Source organism: Tachysurus fulvidraco, chromosome 1, assembly GCF_022655615.1.
Source record: "Tachysurus fulvidraco isolate hzauxx_2018 chromosome 1, HZAU_PFXX_2.0, whole genome shotgun sequence".
Classification (NCBI taxonomy): Eukaryota; Metazoa; Chordata; class Actinopteri; order Siluriformes; family Bagridae; genus Tachysurus; species Tachysurus fulvidraco.
In genome coordinates, this window is record NC_062518.1 from 14596450 (window position 1) to 14618770 (window position 22321).

A 22321-nucleotide genomic window follows, 5' to 3' on the forward strand; every position below is an offset into this window, starting at 1 on the left:
CACTGAAAGGTGTTGCTTTGATTATAAACACAGTTCTGTAGCCTTTATTGTGATTGATCCGAAGGTATTGTTTAATTAAGTAATGAATACAGCACTTGTACATCACTTCACACATCATTTATTATCATATTATAATTTTTTATAATTATATTATGATTATAATTATATAATTATTGATATTATAATGAACTATATTTGTATTATCATTATTTTTTTTCTGTATTATTATATTTAGTTACATTTTCCCGATATTATTATAATAACAGTTCATGCACAGGGTGATATAAAGTATTTTCTAAGGAGTCGTTTATATCACATTTTTACGCAGGTTTATCTCCACATTGTCTCTTTAAATCCTAGAATTTTTTTCTCATGACCTTCAGTTCACACCATCATGCACTGTGCACTTCCTGTTCTGTTTGTAAACATTCTCATAGATTTATTTTAATTTTATATATTCATGTTAATAACGATTCGTATAATGATCAGAGTTTATAATGTTTTATATATAATTTATTCGTACTTTTATTTTAAAACGTCTAACCGGAAGTTAATCTGCGCGGAAACCCAGTAAATTTACTCGGACACTTTTAATCCCGCTTTGCGTTCTAGGATTGGTTAATTCTCTGGATTTGGAAAAGCTGAGTTTACAGTATTCTATAGTAGCCAATCACAGAGAGGAGGCGGGATTTATCTGGACGGCTTCATGTCAACAAGCAAGATGGCGGCGCGCGTTGGCGTTTTACGGTTAAACTTGATGCGTTTAAAGACTCTGTGTTCGTGTGTAAGGAGTTTCTCGTCGCGGTCACACGCGCCGGTTCACGAAGACTTTACATCCGAACGCGTGCGACGAACATTCGTGGATTTTTTCCAGCAGGAATATGGACACCGGGTTGTTCCGTCCTCACCGGTTCGACCCAGAGGAGACCCGAGTCTGCTGTTCGTCAACGCGGGGATGAATCAGGTCAGAAACACAGCAGTGTTTTATGTATAAATTCTCTTCTAACATCCTGTTAGAGTTCATCTGCTTCTGTAGATAGATAGAGAGAGAGAGGGGGGGGGGGGGCTGAAGTGTTTTAGAGGAGACATGTGACAACAACATCCTCATCAATACAACATTTATCAGACTATATATTTATAATCACCCCCTCCGGTGTCTATAATCTCACCCCCTCCGGTGTCTATAATCTCACCCCCTCCGGTGTCTATAATCTCACCCCCTCCGGTGTCTATAATCTCACCCCCTCCGGTGTCTATAATCTCACCCCCTCCGGTGTCTATAATCTCACCCCCTCCGGTGTCTATAATCTCACCCCCTCCGGTGTCTATAATCTCACCCCCTCCGGTGTCTATAATCTCACCCCCTCCGGTGTCTATAATCTCACCCTCTCCGGTGTCTATAATCTCACCCCCTCCGGTGTCTATAATCTCACCCCCTCCGGTGTCTATAATCTCACCCCCTCCGGTGTCTATAATCTCACCCCCTCCGGTGTCTATAATCTCACCCCCTCCGGTGTCTATAATCTCACCCCCTCCGGTGTCTATAATCTCACCCCCTCCGGTGTCTATAATCTCACCCTCTCCGGTGTCTATAATCTCACCCTCTCCGGTGTCTATAATCTCACCCCCTCCGGTGTCTATAATCTCACCCCCTCCGGTGTCTATAATCTCACCCCCTCCGGTGTCTATAATCTCACCCTCTCCGGTGTCTATAATCTCACCCCCTCCGGTGTCTATAATCTCACCCCCTCCGGTGTCTATAATCTCACCCCCTCCGGTGTCTATAATCTCACCCTCTCCGGTGTCTATAATCTCACCCTCTCCGGTGTCTATAATCTCACCCTCTCCGGTGTCTATAATCACACCATCCAGTGTCTATAATCCCTCCAGTGTCACCCACTTGAGAATGAGGTTCCCCTTTGAGTCTGGTTCCTTTACCATCTAAGGGAGTTTTTCCCATAAAAACAGGTTACCAGGAAAACAAAATATGCTGGTGGGTTTACTGGCTTTTCTTTGCACGCACGTCCTATCCCCCCCCCCCCCCCCCCACACACACACACAAATGAGGATGATGGTTTTTCATGGTTATGGAAGATTAATTTGTGTCCTGTTCTTTTTTCTCTCTACAGTTTAAACCCTTGTTGCTGGGCTGTGCTGACCCACGCAGTGAGATGGCCTCGTACCGGCGTGTGGTGAACAGTCAGAAGTGTGTGCGTGCTGGTGGAAAACACAATGATCTGGAGGACGTGGGCAGAGACGTGTACCATCACACCTTCTTCGAGATGCTGGGCAACTGGTCATTTGGTGACTACTTCAAGGTGTGTTGCTGAAAGGCTTCGGACTAACTTCAGAGCTGCTGTTACAAAAAAATGAATCAATAGCATCGCATATTTTTTGCACTGCATTCTGTTGAGTAACTGTAGCTCGTGTTTAGGTAGAAGCTTGCACGATGGCCTGGCACCTGCTAACAGAAGTGTATCGGATCCCTGCCGAGCGTCTCTACGTGTCCTATTTCTCCGGTGACTTGGCGAGCGGCCTGCCTGAGGACAAAGAGACACGGCAGATCTGGCTTGGCCTCGGGTACGTCAACTAAAGCTTGATTACTGTAGCGCCTCCTGTTTTCTGTTTATGTAATTTATAATTGACAGCAGTGGGGTGATAGAGTACAGGTATATGATGAAGTGAGTATGCAGAGGTGCCGACGTTTACTGTTGATTAAAGAGAAGATTAGGATGTGGTCCATGACACATGTTCACTCGCTTATACGAGTGTAGAAGAATAAAGAGCAACCGTACTCAATGTGTTGAAAGTCCTGAGATGAGCAACAGGACGGTCTTTATGATTACAGCAACGTGTCATATTGTCCATTGAAGCAGTAGGGACATGGAGATAAACAGTGTTTCTGCAAGTGTTAATATCCCTTTTTTCTTTTGCTAATAGTAATAGTAGATTTTTTCCCCTCCCAGCGTGCATCCGGATCACATCCTCCCATTTGGAATGAAGGATAATTTCTGGGAGATGGGCGAGACGGGGCCGTGTGGCCCGTGCACCGAGATCCACTACGACCATGTCGGCGATCGGAATGCTGGTGCGCTCGTCAACGCAGATAGTCCGGACGTGGTGGAGATCTGGAATTTGGTGTTCATGCAGTACAACAGGCAATAACATGCCGTATACTACATGCTGTATATTGTTAATCTAACTCTATATACTCTAACTATCACTCAAACTCTCCGGTAGACAGACATTGATTTGCATGTCTGCGTTTGTGTCTGTGTAGGGAGGGTGATGGAAGCCTGCATCCTCTCCCCCAGTGCAGTGTGGATACTGGAATGGGACTGGAGAGACTCGTGACTGTGCTGCAAGGGAAACGCTCCAACTACGACACAGACCTGTTCACACCGCTACTGTCTGCCATCCATGAGGTCTCTCTCTCTCTCTCTCTCTCTCTCTCTCTACATTTACATTTACAGCATTTGGCAGACGCCCTTATCCAGAGCGATACATAAGTGCTTAAATCTCTATCATTGGATACATTAATGCTGGTTCACTAGGTTACATACTTAAGATACCATGAGTTTAAAACATTGTTCAAATTTGCAATGAAAAAGTTGCAAAGTTGTTTTTTTTTAATGAAATACAAAAATAAGGAAAGAAGTGCTAGATGAAGTGTTTCATGAATAAGTAGGTCTTCAACCGCCGTTTGAAAACCGCCAGTGACTCAGCTGTCAGGACCTCTAGTGGAAGTTCATTCTACCACCTTGGTGCCGTGTAGCTCCATTTTGGATCATTTGCAGAGGATGAATTGCATTCATATGTAGACCTGCCAGCAGTGCGTTGCAGTAATCCAGTCTTGAAATGACAAGAGACTTAACAAGTACCTGAGCTGCCTGCGTGGACAAATATGGCCGAATCCTTCTAATGTTGTAGAGAAGAAAGCGACATAAGCGTTAGCAACATGAGAGGAAAAGGATGGTTGTCCATGGTTACCCCAAGGTTGCGAGCTGTGGCTGAAGGGGAGATCAGATCGTTAGACCGTGCAAGGATATAGCAAGGTCGTGACCTGGGGATGAATCACCTGGGATGAACAGCAGTTCAGTTTTGCTAGGATTGAGCTTTAACTGATGAGCAGTCATCCATGATGAAATTTCTGCCAGTCATGCTGAGATCTGATCAGAAGCTGTGGTATCTGAGGGTGGGAAAGAGAAGATAAGTTGTGTATCATCAGCATAGCAGTGGTAAGAGAACCCATGTGAGGAGATAACTTCACCAAGAGAGTAAGTATACAGGGAGAAAAGAAGTACTGAGCCCTGTGGGACACCAGTGGAGAGTCTGCGTGGCGCATATGTCACTCCCCTCCATGTTACCTGATATGAGCGTCCTTCCAGGTAGGAAGCGAACCATTCCCAAGCTGATCCACATATCCCAAGACTCTTGAGGGTGGACAAGAGAGTCTTGTGGTTGACTGTATCAAACGCTGCTATAAGGACAGATGACAGTTTGGCTGATCTAGCAGCATTTAGTTTCACGGAGACATCCAAAAGGGCTTTCTCTGTGGAATTAGCTGCTTAAAGCCAGACTGTTTGGGATCTTGGAGGTTGTTCTGTGAGAGATACAGACAGTTGATTATAGAATTTTTGAAAGAAACGAGAGTGATACCGGTCTGTAGTTACTGATGTCTGATGGATCCAGAGCAGGTTTCTTTAGGATGGGAATAACCCTTGCTCTCTTGAAAGTAGTTGGTACCTGACCAGATGCTATGGATCTATTGATGATAGTGGTAATGAAGGGCAGAAGGTCTTGCGAGATGGTCTGGAGCATAGTGCAGCAAAGTCTTCTGCAGTCAGGTAGGATGAAGAAGGTGGAGCCGGGGGGTTGAGTGGAGAAGAGATGATGTTGTGGAATTTCCGAGGGTCATGTGACAAAGTTTTTCCTTGTAGAAGGAAGTCTTGGCAGAAGTCACATCTGAGGAGAACTTGACAAGAAGTGTTTTGTAAAAATCACGATCTGCATCAAGTTGTGATTTCTTCCACTTTCTCTCTGATGATCTTAGCTCTCTTCGATTGTTGCGCAGCACATCTGAAAGCCAAGGAGCAGAACAAGAAGTTTTCTTGGGTTTAGTGAACATAGGGCAGAGGAAGTCCATAGTTGAGGAAAGAGATGAGAGGAAAGTATCTGTGGCTGAGTCCAAGGGTAGTGAGGAAAAAGACTCAGTATCAGGAAGAGAAGAAAGAGTGCCAGAAGCTACAGATGAAGGGGAGACAGAGTGAAGGTTGCAGCGAGTAAGAGCGAGAAGGTGAGAGGTAGTTTTAGGTAGGATAGGTAGAGTGATGGTGAAGGATACCAGGTGATGATCTGAGACGTGTAGTGGGGTAGCAGTCACATCTGTAGCTGGAGAAGGACGGGTGAAAACCAGGTCCAGGACATTGCCTCCTTTGTGTGTGGGGGTGTAGCTGTTGAGTGTCAGGGCGAATGAGTCGAGAAGAGTCAGGAGTGAAGAAGATTGAAGCTTGTCAGAGGGGAGGTTGAAATCACCAAGCACTGTCAGAGGGGAGCTATCGGTAAAGCACTAAGCAATGTGTTCATTTCTTCCAGGAAGTCTCCTAGGGGACCGGGAGGGCGGTAGACAACAATGATAACCAGGTTGATTGGAGATGTGACTGGAATGGCATGGAATTCAAAAGAGGAGATAGTTAAATGAGACAAGAGGAGAGGTGTAAAGCACCCTCTCTTTGACAACAATAAACCTGTACCACCACCCCTGCCTGTTTCTCGTGGTGAGTGAGAGAAAGCATAGGCAGAGGATAAAGCAGCTGGTGTAGCAGTGTTTTGTAGTGATATCCAGGTTTCTGTTAGCACAAGGAAATCAAAGGAGTAATGGGAAGTTAAAGCAGAGATAAAATCAGCTTTCTTTACAGCAAACCGGAAATTCCAGAGCCCACCTACCACCACTGTTTGAGACTTACACAACAGAGGAGGGTAGATGAGGTTACTGGGATTCTGACCTCTGCTCTGTAGATGAGAGTGTCTGTGATCGTAGGAATTGAGTACAGAGATGGGTTTTAGGCACATATCTGCAGTCAACCAAGAGTGAGATTTAAGGAATTGTAGAATATATTCAAAAGTATTAGACACTTATGTTACAAAGTGTTCGAGAGATACTTACAATGAGAGAACTTTCAGTTTAAATGAGTAAGCCCTGCCCACAATTCACACCTTAAGGGAGACTGCCCTTAAGGGCGTCATCGGGCATCAAGGCAGGATACACCCTGGATGGAGTGCCAACCCATCACAGGGCACACACACTCTCATTCACTCACACAATCACACACTACGGACAATTTTCCAGAGAAGACAATCAACCTACCATGCATTTCTTTGGACCGCGGGAGGAAACCGGAGTACCCGGAGGAAACCCCGAGGCACGGAGAGAACATGCAAACTCCGCACACACAAGGTGGAGGCGGGAATCGAACCCAGACCCTGGAGGTGTGAGGCGTACGTGCTAACCACTAAGTCACCGTGCCCCCGGAGACTGAAACTTCTGATTAATCAGCTGAGAGAACAACTAAGCAAAGACCAACACTATAATATCAACAATGGTATAGAGTATAACATAATTCAAATCGCACTACTCTAGAGCAAAGTGAGTTAAGCAGATAGTATACAAAAGACAGGAACCTACTTAACCAGGAGAAATATATTCAAATGAAGAGAGTTAAAGCACTCTCTCTCTCTGTCCTTTATCTTGTTTGTCACAGTCAGAGAACCTAACATCTTTTAATCATGTGTCTTTGTGTTTAGTGCAGTAAAGTCGGTGCTTATTCAGGACGGACCGGTGATGGCGACAGAGGCCGTGTGGACATGGCATACCGTGTGGTGGCTGATCACATTCGCACGCTGTGTGTGTGCATTGCAGATGGAGTGTATCCTGGGATGACCGGGGCAGAGTAAGAAAACAGCCTTTGAACATGTGATGTGACTGACTTATTACACCCTCGTGCTAATTTTATTTACTTTGCTTTATTTAATAAATAACACGCATGTATATCATTGTAAATCATATCATACATATCATAAATCACTTCGAATGTCTCATGTTACATCAGGTAACAAAGTGCTGGTATTCGAGATATGGGATCTTTCCATAGGCCTTGCCATCAGTTTAATATTTTTAAAAATCTGAGAGAGTAAACATGTTACATATACACATAGTCCATTGGACACAATAATAAGCAAGTTTACACAAACAGCTAAACTGACTACTGTTCTTTAGAAACAACCCTGTGAATATTTGAATCCTGCTCGTTTGTGTGCATTTGTATGTTTTTAAGTGTTTCTGTGTTGTGTTGCACGTTCAAAGGCTGGTTTTGCGTCGCATCCTGCGCCGAGCTCTGCGCTTCTCCACAGAAGTGTTGCATGCTCCCGAGGGTGCGCTGGCGAGCCTGGTGCCCACCGTAGCCCACATCCTGGTGAGTCCTGATTATGCAGCAGTGTCAGACTAACAGCTTTCCATCCTGTCAGATTCGAGAACTGAAAAACTTCATCTCCTCCAACTTCACAGGGCGGCGCTTATCCTGAACTGCAAGCGGAAACTGCCCGGGTGAGCATGAGAGAATATCCAGAGATTTAATCTTTCACCTGCACTGAGAGCAGGCTAGATGTGTGTAAAGAGCCGTGTCTAATTATTCCCGTCTCTTCCCACCCGTCTCTCATCAGATCATGGAAATCATCAACGTCAACGAGGCACAATTTCTCTCCTCCCTCAAGCACGGACGTAGAGTCATCGAAAGGACGCTGAATAAGATGGAACAAGACGGGAACGCTGTCGAGTTTCCAGGTTTAAAAAACAAAACAATCTAGAGAATAACCAGTGCCATGTCTGGATCTGTGGACCATGTGGTTCCTTCTCTGTGGTAGTTGGCTCCTGGGCAGGTTTTATCCTAATAATCATATTTTTAGTCCAGACACTCCTTCATTTCTTTAACCTAGACTTTCTATATTTCAGAAAACTTTTTTCCTAAATTAAAATATAAGAATCGATCGGTGATCAGTGACGTCTCCATGTGCTGTTGAGACAGTCTGAAGGAGACTTGTTTAAAAAAACAAAAACAAAGATCTCAGGAAAAAAAAATCATCCTCCAGAGCATCATAAACTCCACTATTTTAAAATGGTAACAATTTGAAACAACCACCGACTCCGTCTGGAGGAAGTGGAGACCTCAGGAGGTGGTGCGAAGTATTGTTTGACATGGTGCTACCACCATCATGCTTTACTGTGTGTCATGTGCCCCTTTTCCACCAAGGCAGTTTGAGTGCAGGTTTGGAGCCTAATTTAGAACCAGTTCTTTAGAAACGAAAAGGGGTAATGGTATCAAGGGGGTGGACCTTATTATGGGGTAATACTTATGCGAGCCACTAGACAGCCTTCTTTACTTTGGATAAGTTTTTTAATTAATAAACAAAACTGGTTCTTCTGGTCTCACCTTGTTTTTCTTCTCCAGCCGCTGTGGCCTGGTCCCTGCACAGGAACCTGGGTTTCCCACTCGACCTCATTGACCTCATGCTAGAGGAGCGCGGCATGTCCGTGGACAAACGTGGAGTAGAGCAGCTTGCAGCCGAACGTGATGAGGTGTTTCATTTCAGGATTTCATGCTGGCTTTAACTGACACTGGAAAAGTTTCCTCACAGCAACTAACGACCATATCATCCATATCCAATCTCTGTTCTTATATAGAGCAGTTGTACAGAGTCCATGTTTTAGTTGTTACTATAGAAACAATAATGAGAGATTAGAGATTCATCTGTGAAATCAGCTAAGTATATAAACCTTGTATATCTTCTATCCGATCAGAATCAAGAGTTCAGCAGTGTGTTTAGGAAACATCATGTTCAGTGCAGTCATGATGTGATGTGGTTACAGAGACGGACTGAAGGAGGCGCCGGAGAGCGAGGGCTCTATTCCGACTTGCAGAGTCTCTCGGAGCTGCAGCGCAGAGGGATTTCTCACACGGACGACTCTCCGAAATACAGCTACGTCCTGCAGCAGGACGGCACATATGGTAGTTAGCCAGGAGTTCAGTTTGTCATCTGTTCTGTTTATGTTGTCGCCGGTCACTGAAAAGCAAAAATAATTTTTTTTCCCCCAATAATCTGCATGTATCAGATAAATGATCTCTTCTTTCTGTTTCCCTGTGTGTGTGTGTGTGTTTCAGCCTTTCCTCCATGCAGAGCTTCAGTGTTGGCACTGTACAGTGACCAGGGTTTGGTGTCTCAGGTCACTGAGGGTCAGCGATGTTCTGTGCTGCTCGACCGAACCTGCTTCTACGCCGAGCAGGGCGGCCAGACGCACGATTCCGGCTACTTCACCAAAGACGGGCTGCAGGTATCACTCACAGCCGCAGTTATGTTTGTTGATGACTTTTAGGCGTAGCAGAAATCTGTCCTGTCTAGAAATCACCAGGAACATATAGAGGTGCCAAAACTTATGGAAGTATGGAGCGCACACAAACTTGCATCCAACCTGTGAGGAAATTGTCTGTGTGTTCAGGATGTGTTGTTCCCTGTGGAGTGTGTACGTGTGGCTGGAGGCTATGTTGTGCACAAGGTCACTGCAGCTGAAACTCTGAGCATCGGAGACCGGTTAGAGCTACACGTAGATGAGGTGATGCTCAAACACACACACACACACACACACACACACATACATACATACACCAAATATGCATACACATCCCCACTGAATGCGTGTGTGTGTGTCTGCCGCTGCTATGTAGGCTCAGCGTCTGGCCTGCATGGTGAAGCACACGGCCACTCACGTGTTGAACTTCGTCCTGCGAGAGCTGCTGGGGTCAGAGGTCGTACAGAGAGGTTCGCACGTCACTGCAGACCGACTGCGCTTCGACTTCAGCTCCAAGGTTCCTGTTTTCTAACTGAGAACAGAATGTGTACAGTCGTGCATAAGTATTCGTCCCCATCACCAATTCAAACTTTTTGCAGTGTTACAACCTGCAAAAAAGTCTCACATCCCTCTAACACAACCACTACACTACCTAGAGGATTCAGAGACAACAGTAAGCAGTGAAAGGCCATTTTTAACATGGTGCTACAACCATCATGCTTCAGTCAGTGGAAATGTTGAATGGGGCAAATATTTACGCAAAGCAGAACATGGCACTGTTTACATAGAAGAAAAAAGTAATAATAATAATAATACAAAGCAGTTTGTGTGAGATAACTGTGTGTGTGTGTTTAGGCCTCTCTGAGTGTATCACAGTTGCAGGAAGTGGAGCACATGATTCAGACCATCATCCAGCAGAACGACGTGGTCCACACACAGGAAGTGCCTTTAGCTCAAGCCAATCAGATTGCAGGACTGAGAACCGTTGATGAGGTCATTTGAGTTCTGGGCTTCATCCAAAACCACACAAATCTTGTAGAATTGATTTAACGGTTAATACCCGTGCCCCATGATGGTCTAGTGTCCCGTCCAAGGGGTTTTCCTCCGTAAGATAAAGATAATGATTGTTTTCTAATTTCTGGAGCTTTGTAGATTGGAGGTGTTTTTTTTTTTTTAATGAAACCTGACCTGACTGGATCAAGTTTGTGGATTTTCTGAAACTGCTGTGTGTGTGTGTTAGGTGTATCCTGATCCTGTTCGTGTAGTGTCTGTGGGGGTCCCCATATCCCAGCTGCTCAGCAGCGACGCACACAAACGCACCTCTGTTGAACTCTGCTGTGGAACGTAAGACTAACAGTGGAAAGAAAATTGCTTCATTCTTCACTAACATAAGTACAAAGAAGTGTGTCATTGTCTTGAAGTTGTAGGGACAATAATGTAGAACATAGAGAAGAGTGAAAACTGGCTGTTTGAGCTAAAAAGCAAGTGCTTCTGGGAGTGCTGAGAAGTTTGTTTGAATAATTAGCCAAATTTGAAATATGGCTTATTATCATTATTATTATACTCTTTGAGCTAGTGGACTTGTATTATTAACGTAATATGTATTTGATTGACTTGATTGATTTTTTGTTGTTGTTGTTATTTATCAGTCATTTGCTGCGAACCGGAGGAATCCAGGACCTTGCGATCGTGTCCGAGCGACAGATGGTGAAGGGAATCAGCCGCATCATAGCTGTGACCGGAGATGATGCCAAAAACGTAAGGAACAAAACTAATGGCCACAGTTGTTGTCTTAAGTGCAATATATAATAATAATAATTATAATTATAATAATACAGTAGTTAGCTTACATTCTTAGCACATAACTAACTTTTCAAAAGTGATGCACAACAAATACTTGCAGTCTTTGTGCATTGTGGGTAGTAGTGGAAGGCACCACTAGGAATACACTTGCAAATAACGCACCAAAATAATCGTTTTCTTTTTATGGCAGAAAAAATGTTTTTGTCTAATTTATTTATTTATTTATGTTTGTTTGTTTATATATTTAGGCCCGGGAGGCAGGGCAAGCACTGCTGGAGGAGGTGGACTCTCTTGCGGCTCGCATCTCAGCTGGCTCCACCCACTCACTGCCAACTGCGCTGAGGCTCTCAAAGGAGGTTGGCCTCCTGATTGATGTATGTAAGCCCCACCCCTTTTTGTCTGTGAGACGCTCCTCCTAATTGTCAACCAATCATTCTAATGTTTTAAATTTGTAAATAGTCAAAATGTGTGTGTGTGTGCGTGATCAGGCTGTAGAGAGCACTCCTATCCCACATTGGCAGAGAAGACAGATCCATACTCGACTAAAGGCTTTACAGAGGAACACCAACACCACCATCCGCAAACTGGAGCTCAAAGAGGTATACATGTACCTGTACACAGCTCCTGGTACAGACACACACACAACTGTCTCTCTCTTTCTCTGTCTGTCTCTGTCTCTCTCTGTCAACCTCAGTCTCTTTCACTGTATTACAGACACGCATTATAAATGAAAGGTGTGTGTGTGTGTGTTATTTCCCAGGCTGCTGCGAATGCACAGAAACTGTTGAACAGACACTTTGATAAATCTGTGCTGGTGGACATGCTGGACACTGACTCACTATCTGTAAGAACATTTCTGTTCAGAACATCACTACACTTTTACACTTTACACTACAACTTTACATCAGATAGCTGCTATATCAGCATGCAGGCACTGGAACATGTGGACGATGATTAATTTCTGCTGATCGTCATGTTTTTCTTGATTTTATCGAATAACTTGCACAGGTGGTGATGAAGACTGTAAACCAGCTGAGCGAGCGAACTCCACACACTCTGGTCATGCTCCTGTCTTACCTTCAGCCATCAGGGAGAGTGCTTTGTGCATGTCAGGTGCCTAAGGTAGGTCTCACACACACACACACACACACACACACACACACACACACACAATATTAAATTCTACAGTTAAAGTACAAAACTAGGGGTTACCTCATAGGTAAACTTGTACACAAAATACACCCTTCCAACAGTTAGATATTGTGTGTGTTATTGTGTGTGTGTGTGGGCACAGGGTCAGACTGCCATCTCTGCAAGTGAATGGGCTCTGGCTGTTTGCCACCGCTTGGGCGGGAACGCGGGTGGCTCAGCGACTGTTGCTAAGGGGGTCGGCATTGCGAATGACTCTTCCAGCCTCCAGGACACATTGCTTTGGGCGGAGGAGTTTGCAAACGGCAAACATTAATACACACACACATTTTGTGACTGTGTTTTGGACTGTGTTTTGTGGTAGTTTGGTATAGAATAAAAGACCAGTTGGAGAGGACTCTGCTGTTTATATACGGGGACCGGGTGTGGTGATGTGTTCACACCCTAATACTGATTATTTTTCTCATAACAGCACGTCCACTTAAACCACAGCAATGTGACCACAATTACAACTTTTTATTCTTTTAATATTTAAACATTTATTTAAAAAAAAAATCATTTTATAGTTACATTTATGGTTACCTATGAAACCAGCTAGTTCCTGAAACTGGTAAAGTTCTAGGAGGTTGGGCAGTGAGGGAAAAAACCTGCTAGAACTTTACCAGTTTCAGGAACTAGCTGGTTTCATAGAAATGATCATGTGTGCAAATGAAAGCTGCTTCTGTAGGAAATTTAATCCATACCTTCTGACCAGTCAGAATGGAGACAGTGCTGTGGTATAAAACCGTATTGACATATTCCATAGAAAGCATTTACTACTTGACCTTACGCCTTTGTTTTAAAAGGCCTGCACTATCCATCCTCATGGGGTTGACTGGGGTTAGCATCTTAATGGGTATCGATTAAATTATTTTCCTAACTTCCATGGATTTTGTTTCTGTAAATGTAATAGACAGTAGAGCAAGTAAACTTGACATGATAATAGAATGAGTGACTGCTTTTTGGATGTCCTTTCTACAGGTTTTTGAACATCAGGTACATCCAGATCTTTATGTTCAATTGTCTTGTTATTTATATAATTTCCTGTGCCATGCTGGAACACAGTGCAATAAATAGCCAAGAATTAAAACAACTGTACGTGTCTCCTAAAAGATCGTCATGTAAAAAGGAAGACTTTGAGGTAAGAAGTGTTTCAGCTCTGCTATAGAACACAGCTGAAAATAGCATCCATCAGGAACACCTGCACTCGATTATCAGCCAATCATGTTGCAGCAGCATAATGTATAGAATTATACACATACAGGGTAACAGTTTTGTGCTGAAGTCAGACATAAGAAAAAAGTTTAATCTCTGTGACTGTCATGGCATGGATTTAAAAAAAATGCTTATTTCTTGGAAATTCCACTCACGCCACTGTGGGTGATGAAAGACGCCAACAGAGAGGCTGCTAGAAAGGCTACAGTGACTCAGGTGACCACTCTGTGCAACTTTGGTGAACAGAAATACCCTCACTTCTCTAAACATAATAAGTTTCGGTATGTTTCACTAAATGTACTTATATTTAGTATAACCACAATGAGATGTGTCTCTCTGTTCGGCAATTAAAATTCCACTTCTAACAACCGGCCCACTAAAACCGTTACTACAGTAAAGTTAGTGACAGCATCAGCATTTATGGAAATAAAAAAATATATATATACAGTAATAAGTTGAATTGCTAACACTTTGGGTTGACCTCTGAAACACACACTTATATTCAGCTGTACGAATTTTTGCACTAATTAATTTTCCTAATTAATCCTTCTGTATCTGTCTTCTAAAGTGTTATCTATTGCCTTGAACTGTTTACACACATGCACTTCTATAGATCAGTTAGGATGAGGACATGTATGTTCCTGACCACCAGCTTTCCCTCTCTCTGGCCTAGTTGTTTATTATTTTTAGTAACATAAGTGATTTCAACCTGCTTGTTTAGTCTATGTCTGGTTTTTAAAGAACAACAACTGAAATCGTATGTAAACCGTTAACAGCTGTTTAAAGGACCTTGGAGTAAAAAGTCGCTACAAGGCAGTATTTGTCAGGTGATAGAAACTGTTACAGCTTCAGGAGAGAAAGGTAAGTACTGGAGCTGTAAAAATGGAGGGATATAGATGGAAAAGCCTCATTCATTTAGAAATTGCTCTTCTCTTTAGATGGATGGATGAGTAGATAACTGGATCTGGGAGCTGTTGCAAGTATAGTGTTTGATGTGTAATATTTATTTTTTTTTAGTTTGTTTTTGTTCGGATAAAGCGGTAGAAAATGAGTGAGTGAGTTTGTTTTTGTGAAGAAAGGGCTCCATGTGGTTTCTGGAAGCTTCTTATTGTAGACTCAGGGCTTGAAAAAGAACCTCCACTGTACACATCCCTCAAATGGCTCGCTTTAGCATCCAGTTAACTTTATCAAAAAAAAAATAAAAAAATCCCAATATGTGCTACACCATATAGTTAACACTCCAGCTCTCATTGGGTGTCTGAAGATGGATAAGCCACTGCATTTGAATTTTAAATATGATGACGAGCCCCTGACGTTACCTCAGTAAAAAGTGTGAATATACTGAAAATGGAAATGAATCATCTTATTTATATTCCTAATAGGAATGTTGAGGTAAGGTTTGCTAACAGTAACTGGCTATCATTTAGCTTGTCTTGTTTACTAATGCTAGGTTAGACTAGCATTCGTTCCAGTAGCATAATTAGCTAAAATTCTAGCTATTGGTAAATATTTCTTCTAATAGTTTTAGATCATCAACAAAAGAAAACATGACTTAATTCATTTTATCAGCTAAAAACGTATACTTTTTAATTTGGTGTGAGCTGGTAGTTAATAGAAAATTCTGAAAGTGTCATAAGACTTGACAGATTTGTGGTCTTATCTTGTAGATTGTGTGCTGAGAAGTATGAAGGTGCAGTGAAGATGGCTGTCCTGTCACTAAAGTCTCCGGATCCTTGTCTGGTTATCTTAAGGAACAGAGACAGACATAGTCATAACAGATTAAAAAAAGGAGAAGCACAAACTAAAATGGGAACGTGTTTGTGTTTTTGTTTATTTTATTGTGTGTGTGTGTGTGTGTGTGTGTGTGTGTCAGTCAGATGATGCTTGGTGCTACATCTACACCAGAACCTGAGTCTGAGAGAAAGAGATGATTATGTACATATAGTTATGTAGAGGTGTAAGATGTGAATAAATTATTTTCTTCCCCATGTATAATTTTGGTGTAAATTCTACACATGGTGGATCTTGGAGTGTCGTCTGTCTGAAGGCTGATTTTACCGTGTTTTACAGAATGTTGAGAAATATTACAGTAACAACAATCCTCATGTTACTGACAGGTAAACTTTTCAAATATTTCAGCTCTATATTGTTTTACTGTGCTATTGTGTCTCTACTGCAACAGTTCAGAAAAAGCTCTCCACATGTCTGTGTGTTTGGACACAATTTACAGTAGGTGCAGACAAGAAATTAATTATTTAAACTGTTTAAAATGATTTAAATATAATAAACCATGACTGATTTTAAATTTTTTATGCGTGGTGTTACAGGAGTTACGGCTCAGCACAGTGTAACTCTCTCCTCTCAGAGTCTCTGTGTTGTTATTGGATCTACATTAAAAATCCCCTGTAGATTTACACCTGATCACTCCGGAGTCACAGAGAGACAGTGGTTTCGAGTCCAGAGCTCTGAAGGAGAACCACAAGACCTTAGAAAAGATCCAGAATATACAGGACATGTGTCTGTAAACACCAGGGGGTCTGACTGTAGTCTGACAGTGAGGAATGTGAGAGTGAGTGACTCTGGAGTTTATAACTTTAGATTTAAAACACAGAGCAGTGACTGGATATCAGCTTCATCTGGAGTTCAGCTGAATGTAACAGGTAACACACACTATTCTATAAATATGTTGTATGTGGACACCTGACCATTGTACCTAAAGTCTTCCTACAATTACTGGAACACTCACTCACTCATTTTCTACCGCTTATCCGAACTACCTCGGGTCACGGGCAGCCTGTGCCTATCTCAGGCGTCATCGGGCATCAAGGCAGGATACACCCTGGACGGAGTGCCAACCCGTCGCAGGGCACACACACACTCTCATTCACTCACGCAATCACACACTACGGACAATTTTCCAGAGATGCCAATCAACCTACCATGCATGTATTTGGACCAGGGGAGTAAACCGGAGGAAACCCCAGGGGCACGGGGAGAACATGCAAACTCCGCACACACAAGACAGAGGTGTGAGGTGAACATGCTAACCACTAAGCCACAGTGCCCCTCATTACTGGAACAGTAACGTCAATTCTCCAGAAGGTTATATAAGTCTCTATTTTTATATTCTTAAGATAACCTATACAAAAAATCTAAATAAAACTAGGATTTAAATAACTATACAGGTAAAGGTGTATTGTATCACAGTGAGATGTTGTTGGACAGAGGAATTATAATGTCCGATTAAAACGGGTAGGAAGGTTTCCTATGTCGTTCTGTGGATATAGATGAGTTTTAGTCTGCTGCCCCAGCATGCAACAGCATATAAGACAGTGCTGGCTACAACAGACTCGTAGAACATCTTCAGCATCGTCCTGCAGATGTTGAAGGACCTCGGCCTCCTCAGAAAGTAGAGGCAGCTTTGGCCCTTTTTGTAGATGGATACAGAGATCTTAGTTCAGGCCTGTAGTCCTTGAGGTAACTAGATTGTGACCTCTTTGGAACAGGGACAAGGCAGGACATCTTCCATAACTTATGCCCCTTTTCCTCCGAGGCAGTTCGAGTGCTGGTTCGGAGCCAGAGCCTAATTTAGAACCAGTTCTTTCTGTTTCGACTGCCAAAGCACCGGCTCCGAACCAGGAAAAGTGGTTCTTAAGTAGCACCAAAACGTTGCTGGTCTAGATTTAAGAACCGCTTGTGTCCGGGGCTGTGGGCGGGGCTACTGTTAGCGCATTTGATAATGTACCTTAAGTTTACTAATGTTTAATACATTTTTACTTTACCGCGATTTGATGCATTATCAGCACACATGATAGTAGGTAGCTACATACTAAGGCTAATTTTTTTCGGTGTTAACGATAAAATAATGTTATGTACTTTATCGATTACAACCTCCGTTTATACAGATTACATGGAGCTGCACGTACACATTTTATTCGCCGCGTTTGGATGACAATGTAGGTTCGCAAAGCCATGAGCATTAACAGTAAAGCAACATCCGCCATTGTTGTTGTGTTCGTGTTTGCCGCTGCTGCGGTAACGTTGCTGGGACACGTGACATGTATACAGTGACGTCACACTCGGTGCTGTGATGGCTCTCTAGCCGGTGGAAAGGCAAACTGGTTCTTAGAAGGTTCGCCAGTGGAACCAACTTTGAACCAGCACCCAGTTCTTTCCGGTGGAAAAGAGGCAAGAGGGACCTTCTGCAATCTCAAGATAATGCTGAAGAACCATTAACACCTCTGTCGGATCTTTGAAAACCTGTGATGGTCCTCATGCTACTCCACAACTCTCTTAAATTGTTCTGCTGGAGCTTCCCCTCTTATGTGTCTTTGGCCTTATTAAGTTTTATTTTTAGTTCCCTTTGAACTTTGTCTCCCCCACAGAACGCCCTCTTCTTTGAAACCAACTGCAGATGATGTCAGAAACATTGTCAGAGCTGTGAACATAAAAGCATAAACAACGATCAGCAAACTTACCAACAGCCACCACATGGCAGGGCTGAAGGTATCACAATCCGCCCTTTGAGAAGTCTTTAAGAGCAGAATTTCAGAGGACACACCACATGATACTCATCAGCAGTAAAATTCTGAAAAATTTGGAATTCACAAATAAATACCGACATGACTCACAAAATATCTGGAGCTAAAATGAACCTCTAGCAAAGTGATGGAGAAATAAACGATCTGCTCATGATCTCAAACTTACAAGCTCATCTGTGAAACATGGTGGTGTTAGTGTTATGGCTTGGGCTTGCATGACTGTTTCTGAAACATTCTCACTAACCTTTATTGATGAGGTCACTCATGATGATAGCAGCAGGATGACTTCAGAAATTAACAGAATCATCCTTTCTACCATGTTACATTTACAGAGAAATGCATCCGATCCAAATAGAAGGAACTTCTTAGAACAGGATGTTCATCAAACATCTATGGTGTCATGGGCAGGTGTCCACATTCGCTTGGTTGTAAAGTCTACAAGGTTCATGTTTATGTGTGTTTAATCATGTGTAGACTTGCAGGTGAAGGTGAAGCCTCATGCTGTAGGGCAGAAAGAGGTGACTGTGACCTGTAGCTATACCTGCAGCCTCAGAACTTCCCAAATCTTCTGGTACAAGAGAAGAAGCCCTCTGATGAACAGAAATGGTGAATCGATTGTCCTTGACTTGAACAGTCCATCTGATTATGGCTACTTCTTCTGTCAGGTTTCCGAGAGTAAACGCCGCTCCCCTCCAGTGTGTAAGTGTCAAAGTCCCTCAGCATCAAGCACCAATTTTCAGTTTCATATTTTTTAAAGCTTTGCCGATAAATAACAAATTGCTTTCAATTTATTTTTTAAAGTATAAGCATGACAAATGATCGAATATATTTTTAGCAAAAAACACCAATACACTTTACGATCCTGCTCCGCAGTAATTGTTTGGATTCTCAATAAACATTGGACACATTAGAGCCGCTAAATGTTCATAAAGGCAGAAAATGTTTTTTTTTTTTTTTTTGCGTATTTATGAATAAAGTGTCAATATTTAATGTCTAAATTAATGAACAATACCACCTGATAATTATGAGAATTCTTTTAATTAACCATGTTATTAAAGATCAGCAAGCATGAAACATTTACTCTAAACATTTGACTTCTTCCTTCCTGTGTGTACATCTCTGTGTGTTTCAGGTGTACTGGGTAAACAGTGTTGGGGTGTGACTTATAATCTTCAACGTGTATGTGTTCTGAAAAACACATCAGTTGATCTTTCCTGCTCTTATAAATATCCTGCAGGTCACACAGTGATAAAATCAGTGTGGTTCTTTAAAAAGCAGGTTTATGTTGAGCCTGAGGATGTGAGAGAGGATGAAGAGTATCAGGGCAGAGTGCAGTACACACAGAGCTCCCAGAATGACTGTAGTATGAGAATCACTAACCTGAGAGAGAGAGACGCTCAAACATACAGGTTCAGATTCTACACTGATGATCCTACAGGAAAATACACCGGACAACCTGGAGTCTCTCTGTCTGTCACAGGTAATGCTGCATGATAAACCTTTTTTTGTTCTTATTGGTAAACAGTTACACACATTCTTCATTTGAAAATAACACAAAACCATTCTAATTGTTTGCAGATCTGAAGGTTACAGTATCAGACTCGGGTAGCGGACAAATCGATCTGAGCTGCATCACCACCTGCACTCTGTCTAACAAACCCACTTACATCTGGTACAAGAACGGACAGCGTGTGTCTGAGTGTAAATCTGCCTCCTGCTCTGTAGCTGCAGTCGGTGGTGCGGTCAGTTACAGCTGTGCTGTTGAAGGCCATGACAGTCTCCTCTCTCCTCCAGTGTGTGAGTGTGGATTTTACTCTCCTCATTCAGAGTCCATCTACATCTCTATCAAACACTGATCCTGAACACACAGCAGCTGATTCAGGTGTTTTATTTCTGTTCAGATTCCCCTAAAAACACCAGAGCAGTGGTTCTTTCCTCTGGAGACACAGTGGAGGGGCTTTCAGTGACTCTGAGCTGTAGCAGTGATGCAAACCCTCCTGTTCTCACCTACTCCTGGTTTAAACAGAGTTCAGCTGCAGACACACTGCTGATAACAGGCCAGAATTACAGCATCAGTAACATCAGCTCCCAGCACAGAGGACTGTACTACTGCACTGCTCACAACCAGCTGGGACACCACAACTCTACACCTACACACCTGGATGTGTTCAGTAAGTAAACACAGACAGCCTTTTTTTAAACTTTATTTAAACGTGTAAACTATCCAGTGTAAAATTGGATGTCTACCACAAAAAGAAAAAGAATCTTGCCTCACAATTTTGTGCTTATGGGCCACTATGGAATCAACCCCTCTGTGAACAGCAGACATGGCGTTGAGCGTCATGGGTTGCCAGTTCTTCATGATACTGTTGAGGATGTGAAAAGTCTGCAGGTGGAATTTAGCCCCAACACCCCTGCTTTTGGAAAGATGGCAACTGGCATATGAATGAAACATTTCACTTTAACATTTAACACTTTTAGATTTCGATTGAAAATGCCTACCTTTTTTTCCCCACTAAACCTTATGTATAAATATAAATGTTAAATCTAAGCTATCTAAATATTTCATTTGAACATGACCTCTTGAATTTGAAAACCTACACTAAAACTTCAAATGTGCTAAATAAATAGTAAAATGTGATAAATAATTCACTCACTATATCATCAGGATTTTTAGTATTTATCGATTTGTTTATTTTTACATACATTTCTTTGTTCATCCTGCAATAAAAAAAGTTTATTAAAACTGTCAATGCTAGATATAAAAGTTTATTTATTATATAGATTATTTATTTTCTCAGTTATATATTTTTGGAATATTTGCATTTTAACATTCGCAACCTTTTAGATTTGTATTAACAATTTACACTGAATCTTAAATGTTAAATGTAATTTTGAACCTAAAGATTCGGTCAGAATCTTAAATATAAAGTTAAAGGTTAAATCTAAATATTTAGTGTAAATAGTGAATTACAAATGAAATTAATTTAAGTGTCTAAACATCGATCAAAATATATTTCTACATTAAATTCTTACATTTGGTGTTCTACATGTAAGCGTGTTAAATGTACGTGATATTTTTGTGCTGATTGCAGCAGCGTGATAGAAGTGGCTTGTTTCATAGTTACATAATAATTATATTTTTATCTCACAAACAGAGCTTTATTTTGCTTGTTATTTATTTCTCAAGGTTCAGAGAAGTACACAGCGTTCTTCAGAGAGGGACTGTTTGTCTTCCTGGCCTTTACACTTATTCTAGGAGCTCTGTGCATGTGGTATGTTAATTGTGAACCTACTGAATAAAACTGACCAATAAATTTTTGTGTTTAACTTTGCATGTGCTTGTTATTTCTCAGGAAGAGGAAGCGGAGCTCAGCTAATGGCCACAGCAGCACTGATGAGAGTGGACAGGTGAGTGCAGTTGAAAAGAGGAGGGACTGTTTGATCATGTGACATGTTCAGAATTAAACTTAATACTGTGTTTGTTTTCAGCCTCAGTCTGCATCAGTGTATGAAAATATCTCAGTCTCAAACCGTAGCAGAAGACTCTCAGACGAACAGGATGACGTTCACTACGCCAGTGTTGTTATTAAACGCTCCCACACACAGGAAGGGTCTCTGTCCCCGAGACTTCCTGCACACACCACAGAGGAAGAGGATGTTCAGTATGCTGAAGTGAACATTAGCAGAACTGCTGCCATCCAGTGAGCAAATCATTATCATTATAACAACATTAACTGTGCTGCTCAGTCAAAAACAAATATACATGAAGTGACCTGAATGAAATCTGTCAGTCCCACAGACTTGTGGAACATGAAGCGAATGATAATCCGTCTCTGATCTACAGCAAGATCTGATCCAAAAGCTGAAGAGGTAGAACTTGAGGTTGCTGGAAGAAAGCATAGAAGAGACCACATAGTTTTGTTCTGTATATGTTTTAAACATCAATACAGGTTCCAAATCAAACAGCATAAGAGGGATTTCTTGGGTATTTTATTACAGTATTATTGCTTGGATAGAGTTTTATAGTGCTGAATGGTGTTTTTAACCTTCAAATGATCCGTGCGGCTCAGAATTTTAGGAACGAGAATTTTTAATACAGTTTATTCACATTGAGCATCTTTGGTTTAGGGGAGATGTACAATTAGTAGTTGAACAGACAAAGTTAAATGTT

At 42.1% G+C, this 22321-nt stretch overlaps 2 protein-coding genes and 1 long non-coding RNA gene across 4 annotated transcripts in view; all 3 read left to right on the forward strand.

The window, feature by feature from the left end:
• LOC113657015 (sialoadhesin-like) overlaps positions 1-22321 on the forward strand; it is a 230996-nt gene that overhangs the window by 202283 nt on the left and 6392 nt on the right. The window lies entirely within an intron of this gene.
• aars2 (alanyl-tRNA synthetase 2, mitochondrial (putative)) lies at positions 660-13339 on the forward strand. Of its 2 annotated transcripts, XM_047812329.1 has the most exons (22): positions 660-964; positions 2130-2318; positions 2435-2580; positions 2967-3158; positions 3281-3425; positions 6805-6950; positions 7364-7472; positions 7565-7603; positions 7720-7840; positions 8505-8632; positions 8924-9062; positions 9216-9385; positions 9551-9664; positions 9777-9917; positions 10256-10393; positions 10641-10744; positions 11050-11158; positions 11452-11577; positions 11692-11802; positions 11964-12047; positions 12212-12325; positions 12498-13339. In XM_047812329.1, exons 1-22 carry the CDS (start codon positions 707-709, stop codon positions 12666-12668), a joined length of 2994 nt encoding a protein of 997 aa, XP_047668285.1. In that variant the 5' UTR covers positions 660-706; the 3' UTR covers positions 12669-13339. The 2 variants fall into 2 exon arrangements, with proteins under 2 accessions (XP_047668285.1, XP_047668296.1); XM_047812340.1 differs by lacking the exon at positions 660-964 and having other exon boundaries at positions 2176-2318; positions 2439-2580.
• Positions 13856-16086, forward strand: LOC113657040. The gene is made up of 3 exons (XR_007140432.1): positions 13856-13887; positions 15677-15723; positions 16016-16086. It is a non-coding gene; the product is annotated as an uncharacterized LOC113657040 (long non-coding RNA).